The sequence below is a fragment of the Ictalurus furcatus genome, chromosome 7 (genome assembly GCF_023375685.1).
Source record: "Ictalurus furcatus strain D&B chromosome 7, Billie_1.0, whole genome shotgun sequence".
Taxonomy (NCBI): domain Eukaryota; kingdom Metazoa; phylum Chordata; class Actinopteri; order Siluriformes; family Ictaluridae; genus Ictalurus; species Ictalurus furcatus.
Window position 1 is genome coordinate 9141299 of NC_071261.1, and position 23261 is coordinate 9164559.

The following is a 23261-nucleotide window of genomic DNA, read 5'->3' on the forward strand; positions in this document are numbered from 1 at the left end:
ACTGACTATTACTCTACACCAATACTAACTAGCAACACCGAAAACAGCAACAACTTACTTCAAGACTATAAAGTCTAATCAATTAATTCAAAGTCCCTCTCTTTAAATCTCAACTTTAATTATAAGATTACTGGCCTTGCTTTTCTTTTTAGTCCACTATGTAGCTGAAGAAAAAACAATCCTTCTCCAAGGTTCAGAAAGCTGGGAGAAATCTATGGCACGAATTCCACAGCACGGGTAAAAATGCTTTAATGAGCAAATATGCTAGTGCCCCTTGCAGGGGATTAGTAGCCTCTGGTTCAGGCTGTATGAGCCTCATTTTAGAAATAATTGTGGGGATCAGGTTGTATGAAAGAGAGAGAGAGAGAGAGAGAGAGAAAGAGAGAGAGAGAGAGAGAGAAGCACCTACCATATTCCATATTCTACTGTATATTTATGACTAACTCAAACTAGTTCAGTTCATTATGTTAATGTTACATCAGTTAAGCACTTTACATTTCATAAAACTGAACTGAACAAGAATATCTAGAACATTTTCAGCAACATAGATGTCACGCTTAATTCCTTTCTAGTTCTTTAAACATTTATTTACAAAAAGAAAATTAAAATAGAGCACAACAATGTCAATAAAGCACAGGTCTGAGAATAAAAAAAAATATATATGGTGGCATACAGATGAACATTTACATTGTCCTATATTAACTTGAACCTATTTAAGAGTAAAGAAAGCGCTATATGATGTAAATAAGCAACATGTAATTTCAGGGTGTTTTGTGTATTACTCTACTAAATATTGAGCAGACATCTTTCTACATCCAAGCAGTCTGGTGATGTACAAAATTCATCTATACATCTTGATTATTTAAAAAATTTAAAAAAACAACAACAACAAATTTTTGTTCTTTTATGTAATTATGTAGAAATTGATTGTAACTGTGTGTGTGTGTGTGTGTGTGTGTGTGTGTGTGTGTTATGCATTATCATTTTGTTCCATGTTGGTAACCAGTCCTTTGGTGTCTACAGTAGTGGTGGCTCGTGCCGGGTTGTTAAAGTACAGTGTGTTATCGAACGTACACTCCCCGACTACTGGGATAGTTGGTCTTTTATAAAAGAGGAAGGCAGCCAGTCCTGCTACAGCAATTATCACCAGCACAACTGCTATAACGATACCAGTGTAGCCATGAGAGGCCTCTTCCACATGCGGTTCTGCAGGACAAAATGAATAATTAGGAGCATTGAAAAAGCGCTCTAAATGAAACTCGTAACACAAAACGTTTTCACAGCATCAGGAGTTCCCTGTTTCACTTTCAAGCTTATTTAGATTTAATGTTAATGTTAATGTTAAAGCTTAGAAAAGAAGCAGTTGATTTGGAGTAAATGAACTTTTGTACTCACGAATCTCCGGCTGTTTCTCAGTTGGTGGTATAACTAAAAAAAAGGATGTGTATATGAGATTAAATTCCACAACCAGCTTCAGATAATGGATTACTGAAGATACATTATGCTATAAAAGAAAACTTATGAAAAGGATTATAAAAGAGTTTTAGACTGATGATTGATTATGTGTGCGTGTGTGTGTGTGTGTGCGCGCATGCATGTTTATGGCTTACTTTTTGGGGTTTTGCAGATATAGCCTCTGTATCCATTGCAATGAGAGTTTATCCACAAACCACTTTCTGATTTGGCCTCCACACAGTCGCCGCTGGTACCGGGTGACCGTGGTGCCCAATTAATGTAGTCCACCACGGTGTTATCAATCCACATCCACTCACCTGATAGACAAACACATACACACATTGGTCTACTTACTTAGATCCCCCCTTAACCGTCACTAATTTGCTATCGAAGCTGCTCTGAACTGGACGGTTTTCATTTAATTATGTTTTAAACCTGTGTAGCTGCGGTGGATGCCAATCCAGAAAGATTTGGCTTCATCGTGAAGAATCTCAGTATTCTGATGGATGAAGTTGGACTCCAGTGCATCCTCCACACTCACCAATGTTGCACCTGTGCATAGAGATGGATCGTTATCAGCTAATGCTTTACCAAAATTTAGGCGATGTTTGCAAATGTTTGCAACAGGAACAAAATCAAGGTATTAAATGTCACAGGGACAACAATGAAATGGTCAGACCATATAGGGCTGTATTAGTTAAAGTTCCAAACACATATGATATGATACAATATGGTTCCAAATTGTACACAAAAACTACTTACACAAAACCTGGAATACAAAAAAACTGAGCAAGAGGATTTAAGTGTTCCTGTGATATTTTTGTTCTTCAGTATATAGGTACTATAATCGTTTAAAAATATATTGATGTGAAATAAATGAAAGAACTACATTTGCCTACCCATCCTCATACACTCCACTGAAGCATGGGCCCAGTTCTCATTCCTTGTGGCTATAAAAACATAACAATGTCCTCGGAAAGGAATCCAGACCTTGGATCTCTTTGGTTCTGGGCAGTGTCCTGGGAGCTGAGGGGGATCAGTGGGTGCGATATCTGCATAGTAGAAGAAAAAAAATAAGCTGTGACCATATCCGTTTGTTTTTGAACTTTCAAAAATTACAAACTGATTTCACTCGAACAACTTAGTACTGCAGTGATAATCAGGGCCAAAAGTCTTAATCGAAGGTGAAATCTTTCTCTGCAGATATAATGAGGTCTAGGACCTACCTGGGGAGCGTTTGCAGAGAGAGTAGTAGCTTTTGCTGCATTCTGATGTCTTCCATGTTCCATCTGTTTCAATGTATACACAGGCCTGGTTTCTCAGTGGCTCACCTGTAGCCCATTTAGTGTAGCGCAATAACCAGTTATCAATCCAACGGTATCGTCCACTGGTCTACAAGCAACAGTAAAGAAGATAGTGGAGTGTGTGAGACACCAAGACACGATGGCATCTCTAAGAACCACTTACTAACTCATCTTCCCATAATTCTCTAGCTCCATGGTTCACCACCAGGCGTCCATGAAGCGTAGTATATGGTACACAGTACAGTGTTGGAAATCACAACCCATCATTCTCACCAAAGTTATTACAGTGTATCTATTATAGAGTTCCTCTACGCATTTGCCCATTTGATAGATCAGTTGAACGGAATGGGTTTTGATCCATATCTAATATCTCAAAAACAGAGTTGAGGAAAGAAGAAAAACCCCAAACATATTGTAGACAGTTAAATAATAAGCCTAATATTTGAATATTTGGAATATGTTTGTAAAATAAATCTATACTGAGGGGGTCCATGGATAAATGTTTTGCAGTTAAAAATGTCCCTGGCTTCAAAAGGTTTGAGAATACCTGCTCTGGCTTACTCTTTTCACAGCAGATAGAAGGAAAAATACTGTAATAAAGTCAGAGTTTCTTTCTTTCTTTTTTTTTTTAAATACTGTTTTTGGAAAATCCTGGATCACAGTGAACCTCAAATGTTGATTCAATTGCATTTTAATTCTGTGCGTGTTATCATAAAGATATGTGAAACCCTAACCCTAACCCATGGATTCACTTCAGTGCATGTATGACACCATGGAATGGATTTGCAGTAACACTGAGGCTCAGGAACATCTATCCATATCTCCTGCAACTAGTTTTCCTTTCAGTGTGCCTTTACAAATTGTTTGGTATGCTTACCACATTGCTGTTTAGTCCAATCCAAATAGGTTCTTTCAAACTGCCAGATCTGAGGGTGATGAACGCCTGGGTGACAGAGTCTAACACGCTAGCTAAGTCAGCATCGTCTGCTTTGCACTGCCTCCTTGCCTCATCCCAGCTCATCTTCTCAGTCTGTATCTTATACGAATTATTTCCCAGTTTAAAGTATGATGCTGATGACACTGTTGTCGCTGGAACTTGGATCTGAGAATCTGCAGCAGATTAAATATACATTCCTAATAAAGGTCTAATAAAATTAGTTTTGTAACGTTTGATGATTATGTTGATTTGACAGTTCACTGTTACTATAATAGTTTGTGCTGCAGCTACTTCCACTCACCGATATTCCTCTTACAGACGAAACCTCGTTTCTCTTCGCAGTCCTCAACCTTCCACATGCCAGTAATCCTGTTTGGTGTCTTCACCATAATGACGCAGTCAAACTGCAGAAGATGATGATTATGTAATTAAATAATGTCCTTAGGAAAGGAGTTACGTCAGCATATAACAATACACTGCCAAATAACACGTGAAAAAATGTCGGCGAAATTAGGGCCATTCTTACAAAGGTGCGAAAAGAGGACATCAAGAGGACTCTTAAATGAGTTATCTTTCTATAGAAATTCACCGGGACTTCTAAAAGTGCTCTTGGTTAACAGAGTTCATGTACTCTATATGGCCAAAAGTTTGTGGACACCTGACCATCACACCCCTATGTGCTTTTTGAGCTTCCCATTCCAAATTTATTCCCCCTTTGATGTTATAATGCGCTCCACTCTTCTGGGAAGGCTTTCCACTAGATTTTGGAGCGTGGCTGTGGGGATTTGCTCATTCAACCACAAGAGCGTTAGTGATATCAGACACTGATGATGTGTGAGGAGGTCTGAGGTGCAGTCGGTGTTCCACTTCATCCCAAATGTGTTCAGCGGGGTTGAGGTCAGGGCTCTGTGCAGGACACTTGAGTTCTTCCACTCCAACTTTGGCAAACCATGTCTTCATGCTTTGTGCACAGGGGTATTGTCATGCTGGAACATGTCTGTGGCCATTATTTCCAGTGACGGGAAACTGTAATGCAATTGTGTGTTTCCAATTTTGTGGTAATAGTTTGGGGAAGAACCACATATGGGTGTGATGGTCAGGTGTCCACATACTTCTGGCCATGTAGAGTAAAATGTATAATTATATAATAACATGTAATACCATACAGTCATTGATATGGTGACGCTTTCAGTAAGTAGATGTATATTGAACATTTCTGGAGGTATCAGTGCTTTGTAATAGTCAGTAAGTTGTCCACCATGTGAGGACAGAGGACTTTGTGCTTTCTGATGTGTGATAATGAGTTGATAAAATGCTGCAGTGCACTTACCTTTCAACAAGTGAGAATTGTTTTGGACTGCCTAAATGATCATGAATTTAGAGGTTTTAGGTATAGCAAGCATTCGCATGGAATTTACATCTACATTTTTGTTAAAGACCTCAGGGGTGTACGGTGTCTTAGTGGTTAGCACGTTCGCCTTGCACCTCCAAGCTTGGGGGTTCGATTCCTGTCTGTAATTTCTATAGCCAGATATTTTTTAGAACTTAAGGGAAACATTTGATTTCAAGAAATAACCTAGATGCAACTGAGAGACTCCTGACTTGAAGGTGGTACACAAAACAACAACAACTGGCAACTACTGTATGCACACAGTAGTGGTCTAAATGGTCTGTTCACAAAATCAACTTAAGAGCCCGTGTAGCAGAAGTCTGAATAAGGAGAAGACTATTAATATATTGAAGGCCATGACGCTGAGAACAAAAACAAATTTGTGTCAGTCAAGTACTTGCCACAGAAAAGCTTACAGTTCATGAAAAATCATAAATACCAGATAGTAGATTTTCAAACTGCATGATAATTTTGAACCCTGTCTTAAGTTACATATACATGTAATAGGACATTGTATACGTGAGCTCAGGTTTTCTCAAGTTTTCTGTGATTAATGAAGGCCCTATTACAGCCACATCCACGATGTCACTCCAAAGCATACATGGGATTTGTTATATAGAAAAAGTAACGACAACATATATAAAGTGGGTAACCATCACAAGGCTAATTCTGTTCAAAACAAGTGTCTCCATTTTCAAGCTTCATGTGATTGTAATGACTTGATGCTAGAAAGGTTGAAAAGGACCGTTTGAAAGAATGAATCCGTCTCCTGTGGTAGCATCGTACGGTAACATTCCAGGATCCAGCAAAGGAAAGGGAGAATTTTTCATATGTATCATTATACTTTGATCTTGATCTTGGTGCTGCATAAGGGGAACAAACTTAGAACCATCAGAAGAACGTTCACTTCACTGAAACGTGATTAAAAAGAGATTCTGGATTTGATAACTAGAAGAATTCCCCACTGGAATCAAAAGTGGTCGACATCAAAGCCAACTGCAGTCAAAGACTGAAAGCCAAGCACAGTTATGTCAGACCTACCGTGGTGTCTCCTGCTAAGTCAATGTTCCACTTTGAGACGAAGACCTGTATTGAAAAGAGTAAGATTTTATAACAGATTTATATTTTTAAGAACTCGGTATATAATAGATGACTATACGTATGACACGAGACAAGACATCCAACAGTATGAACACGACCACACATGAAGTCAAATGTGTGGTTTTGTTCAAACACAAGACAAGCGGGGTTGCCAAGCCAAGCAGTAGCAGTGGGGTTGTGGGAAAACTTTTATTTTGAATGAGTGAACACAGAGGTTCACAGAGAAGCCACTGGTGGATTTTTATATATCCATGCACACCGAAAACCGAGAATTGAGCGACATAGTATTACAAAAAACTTCTCTCATTTGCATTAACCTATCTCTGTTAGGCTGGTTTTTCAGCGCTGGTGTACCTGAAGAACAAGTATAGAGTCAGACTCATGGTTGAAGTTTGCATCTTTTCCTCAGGTACGACTCGATCACCTCGCGTCATCTATCCAAGCTCAACGACTTCAAAAAATATTGAAGTTGTTTTCAATTATGTTAATTAGGTTTCAAAACATCCGTAAAAGTGGGTCGTACTCGCAAAAAGCTTATGAACTACTGATCTAGAAATGACCCAAAGACCCAAGTGGTTTCCAAGCGTATGGTACAAGTAGACCGCGTAAAGAAAGAACCAGTTGAAAGGTTTTCTACAGAAAGAAAACATTAAGCGGCTCTAATTTCATTTTTATTTTATCTTAAAGCCGAGAATGGTCATTCGCAAAAGAGCGTATGATATTAATATATAAACATGTGATTGAAGGTTCAAGTCTTCCAAGAAATAACTGGTGAACATGTAGCAACATACACTACAACATGTAACAAAGACTGGACATCACAAAAGTACAAATTCTGAAATTTCAGCAGTGAGTTAACAAGCACACTCTGTTAAGAACCATTGCCCTCTAGAATGGTCTCACCGTGTTACTGTACACTAGGATTCTTGTTCTGAGAAAAGCAGAAGCAGAAGCAAAAGTGAAATCTAACAGATCTGATGGCAGTTTCTATTGGGGGTCCAGAAACCCAATTTCTTTCAAATGCTTACTGTCAGAAATGACAAAGAGTCTTCCAGCACTGAACATGGAATATCCGTCTGTTACAACCAGTGCAAGTTAGCAACCATGAACTGAGAAGTAGGATCATATGACATGGACCAAAGAAGTAGGCAAAATGTTTTGTTTACATCTAGATGGTTTCCATTGAACTACTTTGCAATCACGGTTAAGGCGGATGAGCACAGAGGAATCTATATAAGAGAAGATTTGCATGACCCTCACTGCCACAGATTATCCTCAAACGCTTGTGCTTGTCACCCAGAAGACAAAGACTTCTCTAAAGCAACTTTAAAGCTTTGAGCCTTAGCATGTGGGTAAAGTTACATAAGAAAGAGCATTGCTTTTAGTAAGTAGCAATAATAATAATAATAATAATAACAAACAAGTGTGTGTGATTAGGCCAAAATGAGTATGTGTATATAATAGAGAAAGGACACTTGCATCTACTCCATATACTCGGCGTCCATCTGGAACTGACACTGGATATCCTTTGGCCCAGTTGGTGAACCTGACACCTTTCCCATCTGTCCAAAGGAAGCGCATCTCCGAGTTGATATCATTCAAGCCAATCCACACGTCATCATGTGAACTGAGCATCATAGTGGTGAGAAATGCTGAGAAGAAAAAGAGACATTAAACCAGACTTATGGTTCAATTTCTCAGCATAAAGTTATTTAACTATTACACAGGTTATGGAGGGGTCATTCCATCTCAAGTGGTCCATATATATATATATATATATATATATATATATATATATATATATATATCAATTTTACTTGGTGTATCTATGATGGCCATCTTTGTGTCATGGCACACAACAAATTTTGGTTATACAACCTCAATATCTCAACTCAGGATGGTCCTAGCTCCTTGGAACCAAAACTGATCCCTAGAGCACATTACAAGGTACAAGAACATATATAACCATCCTGAGCCGAGATATTGAGGTTTCCGTAAACATACAGCTGTATCACCAAAATTTGTTGTGTGCCAGGAGACAAAGATGGCCATCATGGTTAAACCAAGTAAAATAAATTTTTAAAAACTGGTGGTTTTGCTATACCTAGAGGTCATTACTCAGTAAAAGATTTAAAAAATTAAAAACGGTCAAGCAACCGACTTTACAATTATTGGACCACTTGAAATGGATTGACCTGGAGAACAATTGTTGAGGTAAACATTTTTTAAAATATTTTGCAGTGTAGTTCAGCGAGTACCTTGCTCTGCTTGATTCCGAATGGACACTAAGTTGCCTCCTTGAGAGATGCAGTATAGTCGAGCATCATGCCATGTTTTCTGTTCGCTACTATCTTTCCCTGCAAATTTATAACACTGGGGAGAAGTTTAAATAATGTCAGACAAGCAATGTTTATCAATCTTTTTAAAATTGTGTGTAAATCTTTTTGCATAAGCCAAACCAATCAATAATTTTTCTCTGTATTTTACAAAAGTTTCAGAAATGCTGATTTTCTTGTAAAAAAAAAAAACCAGGTGTGTCCTGAATTACAAAAATAATAATAATAATAATAATAATAATAATAATAATAATTATTATTATTATTATTATTATTATTATATAATTATAATAATAATAATAATTATTATTATTATTATTATTATTAGATGTGAATTAAGTGAGCTGAAAAGAAAGGTGGTTTGACACGAAAATCAGAGACAAAATATGTATCTACTGTATCCAGGCGATCAAACACATCACAGGGAAACAGAACACTATCCAGTGTTATCCAGACGGATCAGTGAGGCCCAATGTCTGATGTAAGCAGCCACGGAAAGTGGAATGTTTACACATTCATTAGTTTATATTTTTGCAAAGCTATTGTTTTGGTCAAGATACATTCACTCACTTTTCCCTGAAAGGAGGTCCAGTCAGAACTACAGCCTCCCATCGGTACAGTGGTAGGAGCCGCTGTGCTGGTGACAAAGTTAACACTTCTTTTACAGATAGAGGGTAACTGTACTCCACAATTGATATCATTCCAGTATCCTGAGAAAGAGATGATTTCATGGAATCCCCAAATTTTTTGACAGCAACCAGATTATTCAGATTAAAATCCATGAGGTGGTCTTACCATTCTTGTACGTGGTAACACAGTTTTCATCGTTATTGGCAAAGTTTGGTTCGTTTTGGTTCCATGCTGTATAGACAACCGGGGAACCATCCACCCAGCTGTAAGAATAAGAAAACGTTAATACCATAGATGGAAAAATGCTCTTTTCCTTGTGTCACCACTTTGTTAATGTTACCTAAACGATTTATCTAATCCCACTGTCATTCCAATGTAGTACTGGTCTTCTGTGCCTCTTGAAATCTGTAAGATTGAAGTCATAAAACACAAATAGCTTTTAAATTTTCATTATCAGAACAGAACGGAGGCAATGGTTCGGGTCCTTTACCTGTTTAAATATAAACTTCTTCTCACTTAGACCAGTTATGATAACAAGGTCAGAATGGTTCTTAATGCAAAATGTCCGAGCAGCTTCCATATCCAGGCGCTCGTTATTAAGGTAGTACTGACTACCGTTGAACTGGATCCAGCCATCAGCCGTAATGTTGAACTCTGCTATGGAGCAAAAGAGAGAGACTCACCACAAGAACTTCAGATTGTAGAAATGAAAAATTTTGCTTCAAGGATTAATCTAATTTTAGTATGATCAACACATGCTGACTAATCAGTATCAGCTATTTTAGTAAGCTAATTTAAAGGTGGGCGAAATTAATACATTAAGTGAAATGATACCTTGGGGGGGGCTGGTAGGTGGAGGTTTTGGCGTTGTACCTGTGGTAAGGGTCAGAGTTAAACAACTACAGAATGATCACAGTAGAGCAATAGTTTGTTGCTATTTCTGAAATATTTTAAGTGTTGTGCAAAAAAAAAAACTGGTGGCGCATATACACTGCAATTGTGTGTGTGTGTGAGCGAGTGTTTGTGTTGTTTTGGCTGGACTACCTACCCAGTCGTATCTGACAGATCCAATCATTGTAGGCTTCACAATCCCGATCATTCCACCTATGACCATAGTAGAAGCTGGCTTCTGCACAATGCTCATTAGAATTGTAATTATTGGGCTCCCCATAGCTCCAGTTCTCATAGTTTGACTAACATGCAGGAACACACACATACACACACACAAAATGGAGGAAAATTAGACACACATAACATAGGCTTAACATGCAGCATGTAAAAGCTGCACACCACAAATTTTGCCTCTGATTTACACACACATAAAAATAAATTCAATTAAATAATTAAAATATTTCCATGTCTTTAAACTCCTTCGTCAATTCTCCAACATTAATAAAGTTTTAAATACAACATAAGCTTGTTATTTGTTCTTTGATATTCCTATACTACAAAAAGACTAAAAATGAATGACTGTTGTGTACTTATGTCACCAAGCCCCGAAGATTTGGATTCCATTTGATAAGAAACCATTTAAGGTTTACAGTATTCTCAACATGGTATCTAGTTTAAATAAAACCACTTAAGCAATGAATAGGATCATGCAGAAATGATCAGCAAAAATAAAATTAACTCACTGAAGTTCCATCTGACCATGCAAAGCCAGCATTATCATCCAGCATATTAAAGCCAATCCATGCAGGGTCACTTCCCCCACCATACCTTTTAGAGGACAACACATAATATGTATAATATTATATTATATTATATTATACATAATATGTATAATAAGAGAGAGAGAGAGCAAGAGAGAGAGAGAGAGAGAAAGTAAATATTTGGGACTCTTATCAACAGAGTAGAAAGAAATTATCTTTTAAAAAAAAAAAAAGAAGAAGAAACCAGAAATCATTTGAATTCTTATTAAATTACAAAAAAATGATCTAATTGTAAAGAATGTAGAAAACATACTTACGGTAAAATGTTGGTTTCACTTTCAGCATGAAAGCTAGCAAGATCACCACCAATGGTTTTGCAGTAGTTGCGCGCCTCAAACCATGATTTCTTATTCTCTTTTGTATTTTTATATACCTAAGAAGTTAGGAAAAAGTGCATGATGTGTGTTGCATGAGAACGTGTATCAATTTTATGCAGAATTGCTATTTTTTTTGGGTGTAGTGACGATACCCGAATGCAACTGGCAGGGTCTTTTTTTATCCATTTGGAGGGGCAACTGAGAGGTTGTGTCAGAGGAGGCTCTCTGGTTGTAGTAACACCCTCGGCTATTTTCTTACAGATGTACTTCTCTTTACTATCACAGGTGACTACATCCCATAATCCTGCCGAAGTCCCAGTTCGCATGGCAACACAGCCCTGGCGCCTATCTAAATGTCAGGTAGACAAAAGAAGTCAACATTATGACTTCAGTAAATTATAAAGTTGGAGTTCACTACATCATTCAGGTTCTTTCTAACTAAATATTTAATGTAAACTAGAGGACTTATTAATAATTTCCGTACCTGGCATTCCTACATTAAAGTGTGTAAATTTGACTGCTTGCTTATTTGTCCACTCAAAGCGTTCAAGACGTTCTGTATTGGACAGGCCAATCCAGAAATATTTTTCAGGCCGTAAACCAATCAGGCTGATGAGAAAAGCATTCTCATACCTAAAATAAAGCCCACATCAACACATCAGCACACACACAGGCAGGTCCATGCAGGTAGGTAGTTTAATTTACTGGTGTATAAAAACAGTATTCGACTAATGTGTGCATTACCTCTCTGCAACTTGAACTAGGCTAGCTGCACTCTGTTCACATGCTGTTTTGGCCTCACTGAAGGTTTTGGCTTCTAACGCAATGCTGTAGCAGTAGGAGCTGAACCTGATCCAACCCTAAAAGAACCACAGAAACCAGACTCATTTCAGTTATTTCAGTTTTTAACATATTTGGAGACATTTGATTCTCTTTGAAACCTCAACTTGATTCTGCCTATTAATATAGGTGATACACTCTATCAAATGACACATAAAATTGACATTTTGTAGTCATTTTCACAATTTAAATGAACAAAAAACAGATCAGTCACATGGAAAAAGTAAATACACCCCCCTGCATCTATCACACATTCAGATCCATAAAATTAGAATCAGATGTTCAAGATTGTGTGCCAGTGATTAGATCCTGCTTAGGGAGTGCAGGTGGAACCGGCATTATTTACACCCCTCTCATATCTAGTGTCTGGTGTTCTCCTTGCTATTGAGGTGTGTGGTGTCATCATGCCAAGATCTAAAGAGTTCTGTAAGGCCTTCAGAATAAAAAGGTTGTGGATGCCTATGAGTCTGGCGAGGGATTTAAAAAGGTCTCCAAATTATTTGAATTCCATCCACTGTAAGGAAAATCATCTACAAATGGCTCAGATTTCAAACGACTGCCAAAATGTCCAGGACCGGCCATCCCTGCAAATTCAGCCCAAGAGCAGAACAACTGGTGCAAAAAGAAGTCTCTAAAACCCCCAAAATTTCATCACAGGATTTGCTAGTAAGACTAGCAACTGTTGGTGTCAAAGTGAATGCTTCTACAATCAGAAAGCAATTGCACAAATTTGACCTGCATGGGAGGCGTATCAGGAAAAAGCCTTTGCAAGACTACAGTTTGCCAATGAGCATATAGGCAAAGACCAGGTCTTTTGGAATAATGTGCTCTGGACAGACGAATCAAAGATAAAATGGTTTGGCCACAGTAACAGCAGACATGTTTGGTGTAGACCAATGACAGCTTTTCAGGAAAAGCACCTCATACCAACTGTGAAGCACGGCGGTGGAGATATTATGGTTTGGGGTTGCGTTGCTGCCTCAGGGACTGGACAGCTTGCATTCAGTGATTCAATTATGAATTCTGCATCATACCAAAGAGTGCTTGAAGATAATCTGAGGCCATCTGCCCAAACCTTTCAACACGATAATGATCCTAAGCACACGAGCAAGTCCACCAAGATTGGCTCAAAAAGAAGAAATGAAGTGTTATGGAATGGCCTAGTCAAAGCCTGGATGTGAATCCAATTGAAATGCTGTGGGGGGATTTAAAACGGGCAGAACATGCAAGAAAAACCTTCAAAACATCTTGAAATGGAAAGAATATTGCATGGAAGAGTGGTCACAATTCCAGCAAGCCTGGTGGACAATTATGCAAAACGCCTACAAGAAGTTATTTCTGCTAAAGGGGGCTATACTAGATTCTGAGGCCAAGGGTGTACTTACTTTTTCCACAGAACAATATCACATCTATTGATATGTCTGTTGAATAAATGATTGAAAAAGCTAATTTTCCTTGTGGGTTTGTAAATCAACTTCATCGAAGTCTTAGGCATGTGTAAAGAAATGCTGTAAACTAAGCATAAATGCCTTTCAAAAAAAGAAATGTAAAAAAAAATGTATAAACATTTTCTCTTTATCTACTATAAAGAGCAGTAAACAGTAATAAAGGAAACAACCTAACTGGTCAGTTTCCTCACAAAACTGCACAAATTATACCTGAGACTACTGAGATTTTTTACTCTTACTCAAGTAATTATTAACATTATTACTTTTACTGTTACTTGAGTAATTTTTATTGTTATAAGTAGTTTTACTTGTACTTGAGTAAAGTTTTTGGCTACTCTACCCACCTCTGCTAACATCCATTTTCTGTACCGCTTATCCTACACAGGGTCACAGGGAGCCTGAGCCTATCCCAGGGGGACTCTGGGCATGAGGTGGGGGACACACTGGATGGGAATGGGATGCCAACCCATTGCAGGGCACAATCGCGCACACACTCACAGACAATTTAGAAATGCCAATCAGCCTACAGAGGATGTTTTTTTGGACTGTGGGGAGGAAACCAGAGTACCCAGAGGAAACCCCCAAAGCATGTGGAGAACATGCAAACTCCGTGCACACAGGGTGGAGGTGGGAATCAAACCCCCAACCCTGTAGGTGTGCTAACCACTAAGCGAACATGTCCCCCTTCTGTAACATTTAATTATTTAATATTTTTGTTCATTGTTTATATAGACGTCACTGAGCCCTAGGTCCCTGAATATATATTTAGTTCTCACCTGTTTGTGTTGTGTTTTTAGATAATAACCCTAGGCAGACTTTTTTATGGATACTGCATATGGATGTTTGATGACCATGTCTGGTCTGTCTCCATTTGCGTTTAAACTAAGCTCTATATTGTAGATCATGAGGTCAGGTTACTAGCGCTTCCCCATGTGTGTATGGATTTCCCTGGTTTCCTTCCACCTCCCAAAAATGTGCTGGTATGTGGACTGGCTCCATTAAATATCCCATAGATATTTATGTTTGGGTGCATGGTTCCCTGGGATGGATTTGAAGGCCATCTAGGGTGTATTTAGTCTCACACCCAGTGTTCCTGGGATAAGCTATGGTTTCACCATGACCAGGATATAGTGATTAATAAAGATGAATGAAAGATCATCAGTCAGTGTGGCATTACCTAAAGAGATTATAGATCAAAAATCCAATGTTTAGGATGTGGACATTGTTTGATAAAAAATTAACTAGTTTTCATTACCATCAGCGTTTTTAAATGGTTGTCTTACCACAACTCAGAGAAATCATATGACAAGAACGGCTGTATTGCGTGAAGTGTTAGTTCACTAGGGGAAACAGAGTTACAAGGAACCGACTGTCACAGTCAAAAATGTTCATCATCAGCTTTTTCCTATTACACTGAATCTGAACTTTTGACTGCAGCAAGATTTTTTTCAACTTTATTGTTTTAGGACCAAGGAGTCAGCAATTGTTCCTGCTTTTTCAGAAAGAAAATCAAATCTTTTTTTCCATGAAACCCCTTTTCATCATTCTCTCACTAAAGGGAAGAAAATCATTGTTTGAACAAATGTCAGCTGACCACTGGATGGAAGTTTAACTGGGTGAGTATTTCACAATAGCAAACAGGATGCCGATACCAATCCAATACTCTGAGCAGACATGCTCATCAACAGATTGGGGAAGTTATGGTTCAGATCTAACTTAACGCTACTCTCAAGTTTCACAACCTTCCCCATGCCATTGTTCCAACCTTCCCCATGCCATTGTTCCAATATGGTGGCGGATCATTGATGCTTGGAGGCTGTTTTGGGAGGTTAGTGGACCAGCGGCACTAGGAAGATTAACATCATCATGCATTTCACCAAGTTTTAGCCTAAAAGCTGACAGCCTTCAATAAGGTCAAGCTTTTTATCAAACATTAACAGCCATCTCAGCCCCTGTATTTGAACCCTATTGAAAATTTGTGGTCCGATTTCAAGAACACAGTTCATATGCATCCCGGTAAAAATGGGATCTTGTCACGGGGGGAAATGCTCTGCTTAATTAATGCTGTGTGTTGTAAAACCGTAGCGCATACCGATATGTTTAGATTAAAATATCACAAATTACACATACTGTATTTGTGTACTTATTTTGGTTCATTTTCCTGAAGAGTATCAGTGATCCTGAATGTGTGCATGGTTCAGTACATAGTTCTGCACTGTACATGGTTTAGTGGTTCCAGCTAGAAGCTAAAGAACAATGCAAGTATTGGACATTTTGTGTACGAGTAATAAAATTAAATACATAAGGACTAAATCTTTAGTCTTTTAAAGGTGTGTGTGTATGCAGAGAAGGAGAGGTTATGACTCACAACAGGACATCCAGGACTGATCACCTCCGGTGACCCTGCAGGTTTGGTGGAGGCTTTCTTCTTGCACATGTAGCCATACTCCTTTTCACACATGTGATCTGCCCACTTCCCCTCCTAAAGCATGACATGAAAAGTACTCATGCTCATTTCTCAGACTGAGACTAAGAGGATGTATAGAAACGATACAAAATTTGTTGGATTTAGTGTTGACTGTACCTTTCCTTTCATGAGAACGCAGTCCTCTCTGAGGATAGCTGTGTGTGAAGGTTCTCCCACAAGCCACTTGGCAAAGGTGACATGGGTTCTGTCTGACCATTCAAACAGGTTCTGAGTCTTCTGATCATTTAGACCTATCCATAATTCATCAGTGGGCACTGCCGAACAAACACACACGCATCCAAATCAGATTCCAAGTCAGTGGGGAAACAGGCGCATATGTTAAGGACCAAGGGGTTCACAACTATAGGTTTACTGAAATGGCAAATCACTATTTCCACAGTTCATTTGGTCATTTTTATTCAGAAAAGTAACTTTAATAGCCAGAATATGCCCGTGAGTAATATCCAGAATTATAGCTTTATTCCATTATTCAGTTTGGTAAAGATTTTCCAGGAAATTTATATTTTCTTATTGTGTATGCCTGTTTAAGGAAGTGGTCACCAAATCTCTTCCTTTAGATCTATTTTCCTGCAGGTTTCAACTCCAACCAAAATATAGCACACCTGTTTAGTTGATCAAGAACGTCTTAAGGCAGTGATTAGATGGTTAGGTGGGCACCATTATGGTTGGAGCTAAAGTCTTCAGGAAGGTAGATCTCCAGGAACAGGGTTGGTGACCACTGGTTTAAGGTGTGTCTATGTATGTGTGTATGAGGGTGGCTGTTTTAAAAAAAAAAAAAATTATTATTATATTCATCCACCCTTGATCTGAATGACTCACTGTTTAAGCTGAAGCTGTAAACTGTCTGTTCAATTTTAGACTTGAATTATATTTGACCTTTTTTCTATGTAGAGACCATGATGAAGTATTTTCTTAAACATTCTTGAGATTTTATTATGGTTATATGCATCATGATGTTTTAGCTTCTGGGCTAAACCAAATAGAATATGTAAGTAGGTGCTCTTACAGTATCCACTCTGTGATATAATAAAGCTGTGTTCTTCTATATTGTGAATACTGATCAGATCGGCTCCTTCTTTACGACAGGCTGTCAGAGCATCTTTCCACATCGTTTTAGTACGTGAGAGAGAGTAGCAGTGACCAGAATACGGCACCCAGGTGGTTGGGCAGAAACTGGGCTGGTCTTTACCTGTCAAACACGCACACACAAGTCACAAGTGAGAGAGGAACAGAATGTTGAAAGGCGGCATATACAAATCTGTAAACTTGTAATATTATATGTCTCTCTAGATCTTACCCACTGAAGGCGTAATGGTCGTGGAGTTTCCCTTGCGGCAGATGTATCCCAGTTTACTACTGCAGGCTGTACTCTCCCATTTAGATGCTTTCCCAGCATTAAGTGCTGCACAGTTCATGCCAGGCTCCAGTAAGGGGTGGCCTAAAGGAGAAGATGGGGGTAACAGCATGCTTGGAAATAGTCTTATGCGTGTGTCTATGTGTGTGGGCACTTACCTGGAGCCCAGTTCAGATATATAAATGGGTTTCCATTGCTCCATTGCCAGCCACTTTCAAAATCCAGACTATTCAGTCCAATCCATAGAGATGACCCAAGTATATTAGTTAACCCTGAAAAATATATATATATATATTTATTTAAATATGAAATATATTTATATATTATACAGACTTTCAGCTGTTTGCAAAGAACAAATCAAACAAAAGCAATTGAAATGGTTAAATACAACGAATGCTTCAAGTGGTTCCCCCGAATTCAACTGAAAATGCAACTTATAATGATTTCTCCAGTCTCAAAATTATTCAACCCCCTGAACAGAATCCCTCACAACAGCACAAATATGCAAAACAGGTGTTGTCTCAAGCACACCTGATGTAACTTATCAAGGGCTTCATTAGTTGCACCAGGTGTGCTTGAGGTGGAATACATGAATTACCTGAGCTGGCTAGGGGCAGAAAATTATATTAAATACTTGGACAAAGGAAACTAACAACTGCAAGTAGATTTCTGAGAAGGCAGGTTGTGAAAAACCCTCGAGTGACTGCAAAAGACCTGCAGCGAGACTTGGTGGCAACAGGCACTGAGGTTTCAGTGAGCACAGTAAGGTGCGTACTAAACGCAGAAGGTTTCCATGCCAGAACTCCAAGACGTTCATCACTACTGACCCAAAAGCAGAAGAAAAGTCATCTCAAAATCATATAAATAAGCCACAGAAGTTTTGGGATTCTGTTCTGTGGAGCGATGAAACAAAACTGGAACTTTTCGGCACGAAGGATCAGTGGTATCTCTGGAGAAAGAAGAATGAAGAAAGAACACACTGTCAACAGTCAAGCATGGTGGTGGCTCGGTGATGCTCTGGGGATGCTTTGCATCCTCTGGCACTGGAAACTTGCAGCATATGGAAGGCAAGATGGGATAAGATTCCTCAGGAACGCTGCCAGAAGCTCTGCATCTCATTTGCAGCAGGTCATAACAGCAAAAGAGTTCTCTACTAAGTACTAAGTATACTTGCCATGAAGGGGTGGAATAATTTTTAAACTGGAGAAATCATTAAAAAGTTGCATTTTCAGTTGAATTTGTGGAAAAACCACTTGAAGTATGCGTTGTGTTGAACTATTTCAGTTGCTTTTGTTTGAGTTGTTCATTGCAAACAGCTGAAAGTCAGTATATACCTTTCATATTATATGTAATCTTTGCATTACTTGGGTTTACTGATATGAATTCAGGTCTGTGTACCTGATATATATGTCTGCTCATGCAGCTCCATGATGCTGAGTAGATCAGCGTCTTGCTGCTGGCAGCTTTTGCGAGCCTGATGCCAGGTCAGCACTGACTGAGTGTTCCTCTGGTACAACACACCTGTTATTGGATCAGTGTCCCAACCTGATGATGCTAACACACCACAGACACAGGCAATACTTAGGGGATTGAAAAACTTGTGCGATCAATAAGACACTGAGCCAGTTATCATTGAAATGTTCCTGAAGTGTATTCATTCATGAGTATCAAACATGGTAAAGATATTCTAACTGCCGATTAAATCCACTCTAGAATTTTCAATACTTTAGGCAATCACGGAAGGCTTTATGCTTTTGCACGGAGGCTTACAGTACATCTCATATATTGTGTCTACAGTAAGAGCTTCAAAAAATGTAAAAAGTAAGAGTGTGACACAAATCAAACTAGGGGCATGGTGGCTTAGTGGCTAGTGGGTTTGCCTCACGCCTCCAGAGTTGAGGGTTTGATTTTTTGGACTTGAAGCACAGTCCAGAGGCAAATTATCATAGATTAACCTTTTTATTATTTTTTTTTTTTTTTTACAGATGTCACCCTAAATAGACTACCAAAGTGATCAGGGCTTAAATTACATTGTTAATGACACATGTTAATGCACAATCAAGTGGAACATAAAAGCTCTCTAAATAACACTAAGGCAGCAAAAAAATCTTTCACTTACATCTGCAATAAAACAGGAAAATAGAGAGGAAAGAACTCCACAGGAAGTGTGTGTTTCAGAAGGTCAGTCCCCAGATCTGGTTTTGGGACTGACCCCAGTTTTATGGCCCCAATATACACACAATAAAAAAGGAAAATCATCTGTTCCAACTACCGTAGCACTTACTACATAGCTGTACCCGTCCTTCCAGTCAGATTCCTATCAATCCTTTCAATCAGTAACTCAGTAAATCAGTGTCCACAGTCAAACAAACCATTGAAAAATAATTAACTTAATGTACTCTAGGGGTAATGTGTTCATAACAGACACATATTAAAGTTTATAACATCTCCGTCATAGTATATTAATTATTAACAAAACATCTCTTAAAATGTTATAATAATTAATCAGTGTTATCTTACATTTTGTTGGACAGAAACCCCATTTCTTATCCTTGTCATAGTCTGTGACCGTGGAGCACCAAAGATGTCCATCAGATCGCCCATCAAGGGTGCACTCAGCGTACCACTTCTCTCCGTACTTAAAGGGAAACTGACAGGGGTTGCCCAAAGCATTGCCACCAATGGTGAACATCTCTGCAGAAAATACATAAGAAGAGTTAGTGAGAAGAGTGTGGTTAAGAAGGCCGTACTTATCAGACTTATATTCATCTCATATGTAAAACAGCTACTGAATCAGTTTTCTGAGCATATACATATAATGTAAGTTGTTCATAGTTACTTCCTGCAAACTTTTTCACTCATATTGTGCAGGCTAACCACTCATAGCATGTTTCCCCTGAGCCCTTTTAATTGCCTTAACATTTTTATGCATTTAAATCTGTTATTGCTTGACCAGGTTTTTTGGATCATTCAAAATCCAAACAATGGCTTAGTTCACAAATCTACCATGAGTAAAATACATAGTCAAGTTTACCAACCTGCCATACACCACAGCATCAGTGCATAAGTCAGTGGTGTATGGTCAAGTGATCAAGCTACCTACAAAAATCTCGCTCTTTGATCAAAAAGATGCATTATATAAACCTCTACAAACGCCCTTTATGAATTCAAAGTAGAGCCTACCTTGGTATCCGTGAGAGCACAGATCATTCTTACTGCCATATATCTGCCAGCGGCTCCAGGGACCCGTTCCTGAGTACAGCAGTAAATTTGGCTCATGGCGATTGCCGTAATTCAGATGCAACATTTGGCCCTTTATACCAAACAGAGTCTCATTCTTGCACTCCCATATCTGCATCGGACTCAGCTCATTGCAGGGGAGCAGAACAACTCTAACCCATTCTTTGAGGTCCTGAGCTCCAAGGCACAGCTTGTGGGAGATGCTTAGGATCCGAGAAGAGGAAATCCATCGGAAATGCTGCGTGTCTGAAGACAAGTCACAGTCACTGACCTGAGCCACGTTGGGCTCTACCACCTTCATACATTTGTTGTGAGCCTCGTTGTAGATGAGGAAAGCACTGCTGTCTGTACAATGAAAGGAGAAAACACAGAACATGGTTGAAAACTACTAACTATGAACCACTGCCTGTGGTCTTATTCAGAACAAAGTGTTATCTATTGAAAATATTGTACTTCAATTTTCATTAAAAATGTTTATGCTCTAAATGAATTTAAGTGATATGTCCATAACTCAGGATATATTGATCACAAGTATCACATCATGTTAAGTATGTAATCAATATTTCTCTATTAAATGAAACACATTTGGATTCTATTGACCTATCTGAATTGGTCTGTCTGTTTTGCACACATTTATCTGTCTTATCTACACATACACACATATTTATTACATACCTAGCTGTACAGTGTTGTGCAAAGCCATGCAGAGGCACAGCAGCACAAACAGAGGAAAGTGGAGCTTCTTCATGTCTGTCCTTTAGTTCATAATCCAGGGAGTAAGTTGTGTCTTTGTATGTGCAGTTTTCTGCTCTAGGAAACCGTGTGAAACAAATACACACCCCTCATTTGTTTTAAGGTTGGAGTGTGAATACTTTTTGGGGTGGGAGTTAAAGACAGGAACAATGTGGCAATCCATGCAGAGGATCTCTAGCTCCTTGTCTCACTCACTCACACAGACACACACAGCACTTTATAAATGGCACTTGACTTTTTTTTATCATTTTGATTGTGTATTCATAATTGATACGGTTAAACTAATTAGAAACTCTGTCTAAGGTAACTGTCATTTTACATTGTATTGAACTTTGAGTCACTTGTAAAGGAAAAATGGTAGAAAATACTCTTCAATTTCAAAGTGAGGTATATAACGGACTGAAAGGCCACAGTTCAGTCTCATTCTGAGAACTCTCTCTCTGTCTCTCTTTCTCTTTCACTCTCTCTCTCTCTCTGTGTTCATATTTAAGATGAATTGCCATCACAAAATACTCAGGGCATACATACAGCAAGTATTCGTTTTCAGTCACAATTACTCGGTTTAAATGAATTTTATGTAGGTTACTGAATGTCAGACTGACTGCAGGTACAATTACAGACCAGTGGAGGTCTACAGTAATTGACAAACCCTTCTATATTACCATGACCTGAAATACACAGGTAGTTAGAATTCAGGTTGGTATGCACTATTTCTGCATTCATCAGTAAATAAATAAATTAGCCCTAGGAAAACTTTGAGAAAATAATTTATTGCATAGCAATAAAGGCTTTTAAGAGAACTTTCACTACAAAAGGTTATGCTCTAAATGATTTTAAGTGCTATTTCCAGGTGGTATGGGTTGGGGGGTGCTGTTAGAAAAAATGCTGATAAAGTAAGAGAGAGCGGCAATAGGAATTTTCGAAGACCTGCAGCTCAGCAAGAAGGAAATCTGTTCCAAACACCAGAGTACAAAGCAAGGAAATCCTGTTTCCTCCCCTGGGGTTAGAAAGAGTTGAGGTTGGCATATATATATATATATATATATATATTACAATTGAAACGCTGGATCAATGAAAAAAATTTCACCGTAGTAAATTGTAAAATTGCTTTATTATTTTTTTTTTTTAATCAATAGTTCGTGAATCTAAAATCTATTGATGCAATTCAGTTTCTTTCTCTTTCTTTTCTTTTGATACAGCAGTTCTCAGAAAGCAGCAGGTGAATCATAAAGACAAAACAATGTAGGACATGAGGAAAAAAGGAAAAGATACTAGAAACTTTCACAAATACAAAAATGGTTTGACAGGAAAATACCAATCTGTCCATTTCCCTTTTTTATTTCTGCTTTTATAGAGGGAAAATACCCTTTAGCTATTTGTGTCTGAAGTGTGAATCTCAGGAAAATAAAACTAGGAAGTTGGATTCAAAGAATAAACTCTTTTTTTTTTTCAGAACATCCTCTAAAAGGTTGAATACTTAGGTCGGTAATTGGTTACAGTAAATATAGACACACCAACAATATCTTCAAGACAAAAAAGCTAAAACAAGAAGCTATAAGTGAAGGCTTCGGTATGCAACCTAAAGTGGAAAACTGGTGGCCAAAGCATTGGCAAATCCCTCAGTTAATGTTTCCAAATTGTACTGGCGCTTTTCCATTGCTGAGCATAACTGTCCCACCCCAGATTATTGCTATTAATGCTAAGTAAGGTGTGCTGAAGATTTAAATATAAATGTTAAAACTGAAATGAGGGCTCCACTACTATATTTTGCCTAGGGCCCCCAACTCACAAAATCCGCCTCTGTGTACTGCATAATCTGACATATCATGCTACATCATAGACCAGTACAGGCCACCAGCCTGCACACTGGAGAATGTACACTTTATGTGTTGGGCAGTGGACCAGTGTCATGTTTGTCCTGTATCTCCAAGATGATGGGAGCTAGGATGCAAGAGT

General features: G+C 38.5%; 1 protein-coding gene across 3 annotated transcripts; it reads right to left on the bottom strand.

Annotated features, from left to right (window-relative positions):
• Positions 1–567: 567 nt before the first annotated feature.
• On the bottom strand, positions 568–21407 carry mrc1a (mannose receptor, C type 1a). 3 transcript variants are annotated; one of them, XM_053628260.1, is made up of 31 exons: positions 21228–21407; positions 20496–20897; positions 19833–20006; positions 18711–18866; positions 17471–17584; positions 17256–17396; positions 16965–17147; positions 16055–16212; positions 15839–15952; positions 11927–12042; positions 11667–11815; positions 11335–11531; positions 11123–11238; positions 10788–10872; positions 10202–10346; positions 9988–10026; positions 9644–9807; positions 9494–9558; positions 9319–9416; positions 9094–9233; positions 8446–8560; positions 7667–7839; positions 6128–6172; positions 3998–4100; positions 3637–3869; positions 2682–2847; positions 2355–2507; positions 1891–2007; positions 1611–1772; positions 1396–1428; positions 568–1206 (listed from the first exon to the last, which is right to left on the bottom strand). In XM_053628260.1, the coding sequence occupies exons 1-31, from the start codon at positions 21298–21300 to the stop codon at positions 971–973; spliced, it is 4365 nt and encodes a 1454-aa protein (XP_053484235.1). In that variant the 5' UTR covers positions 21301–21407; the 3' UTR covers positions 568–970. The 3 variants fall into 3 exon arrangements, with proteins under 3 accessions (XP_053484235.1, XP_053484234.1, XP_053484236.1); XM_053628259.1 differs by having other exon boundaries at positions 9644–9810; positions 21228–21406; XM_053628261.1 differs by lacking the exon at positions 6128–6172 and having other exon boundaries at positions 9644–9810; positions 21228–21403.
• Positions 21408–23261: the final 1854 nt, after the last annotated feature.

Coding starts and splice junctions, on each gene's coding strand:
- mrc1a (XM_053628259.1), bottom strand. CDS start 21,300: ATGAAGAAGCTCCACTTTCCTCTGTTTGTGCTGCTGTGCCTCTGCATG. Junction 9,811..9,987: donor ACCTACCAGCCCCCCCCAAG/GTATCATTTCAC, acceptor TTTGCTCCATAG/CAGAGTTCAACATTACGGCT. Junction 2,508..2,681: donor TCTCTGCAAACGCTCCCCAG/GTAGGTCCTAGA, acceptor TCTACTATGCAG/ATATCGCACCCACTGATCCC.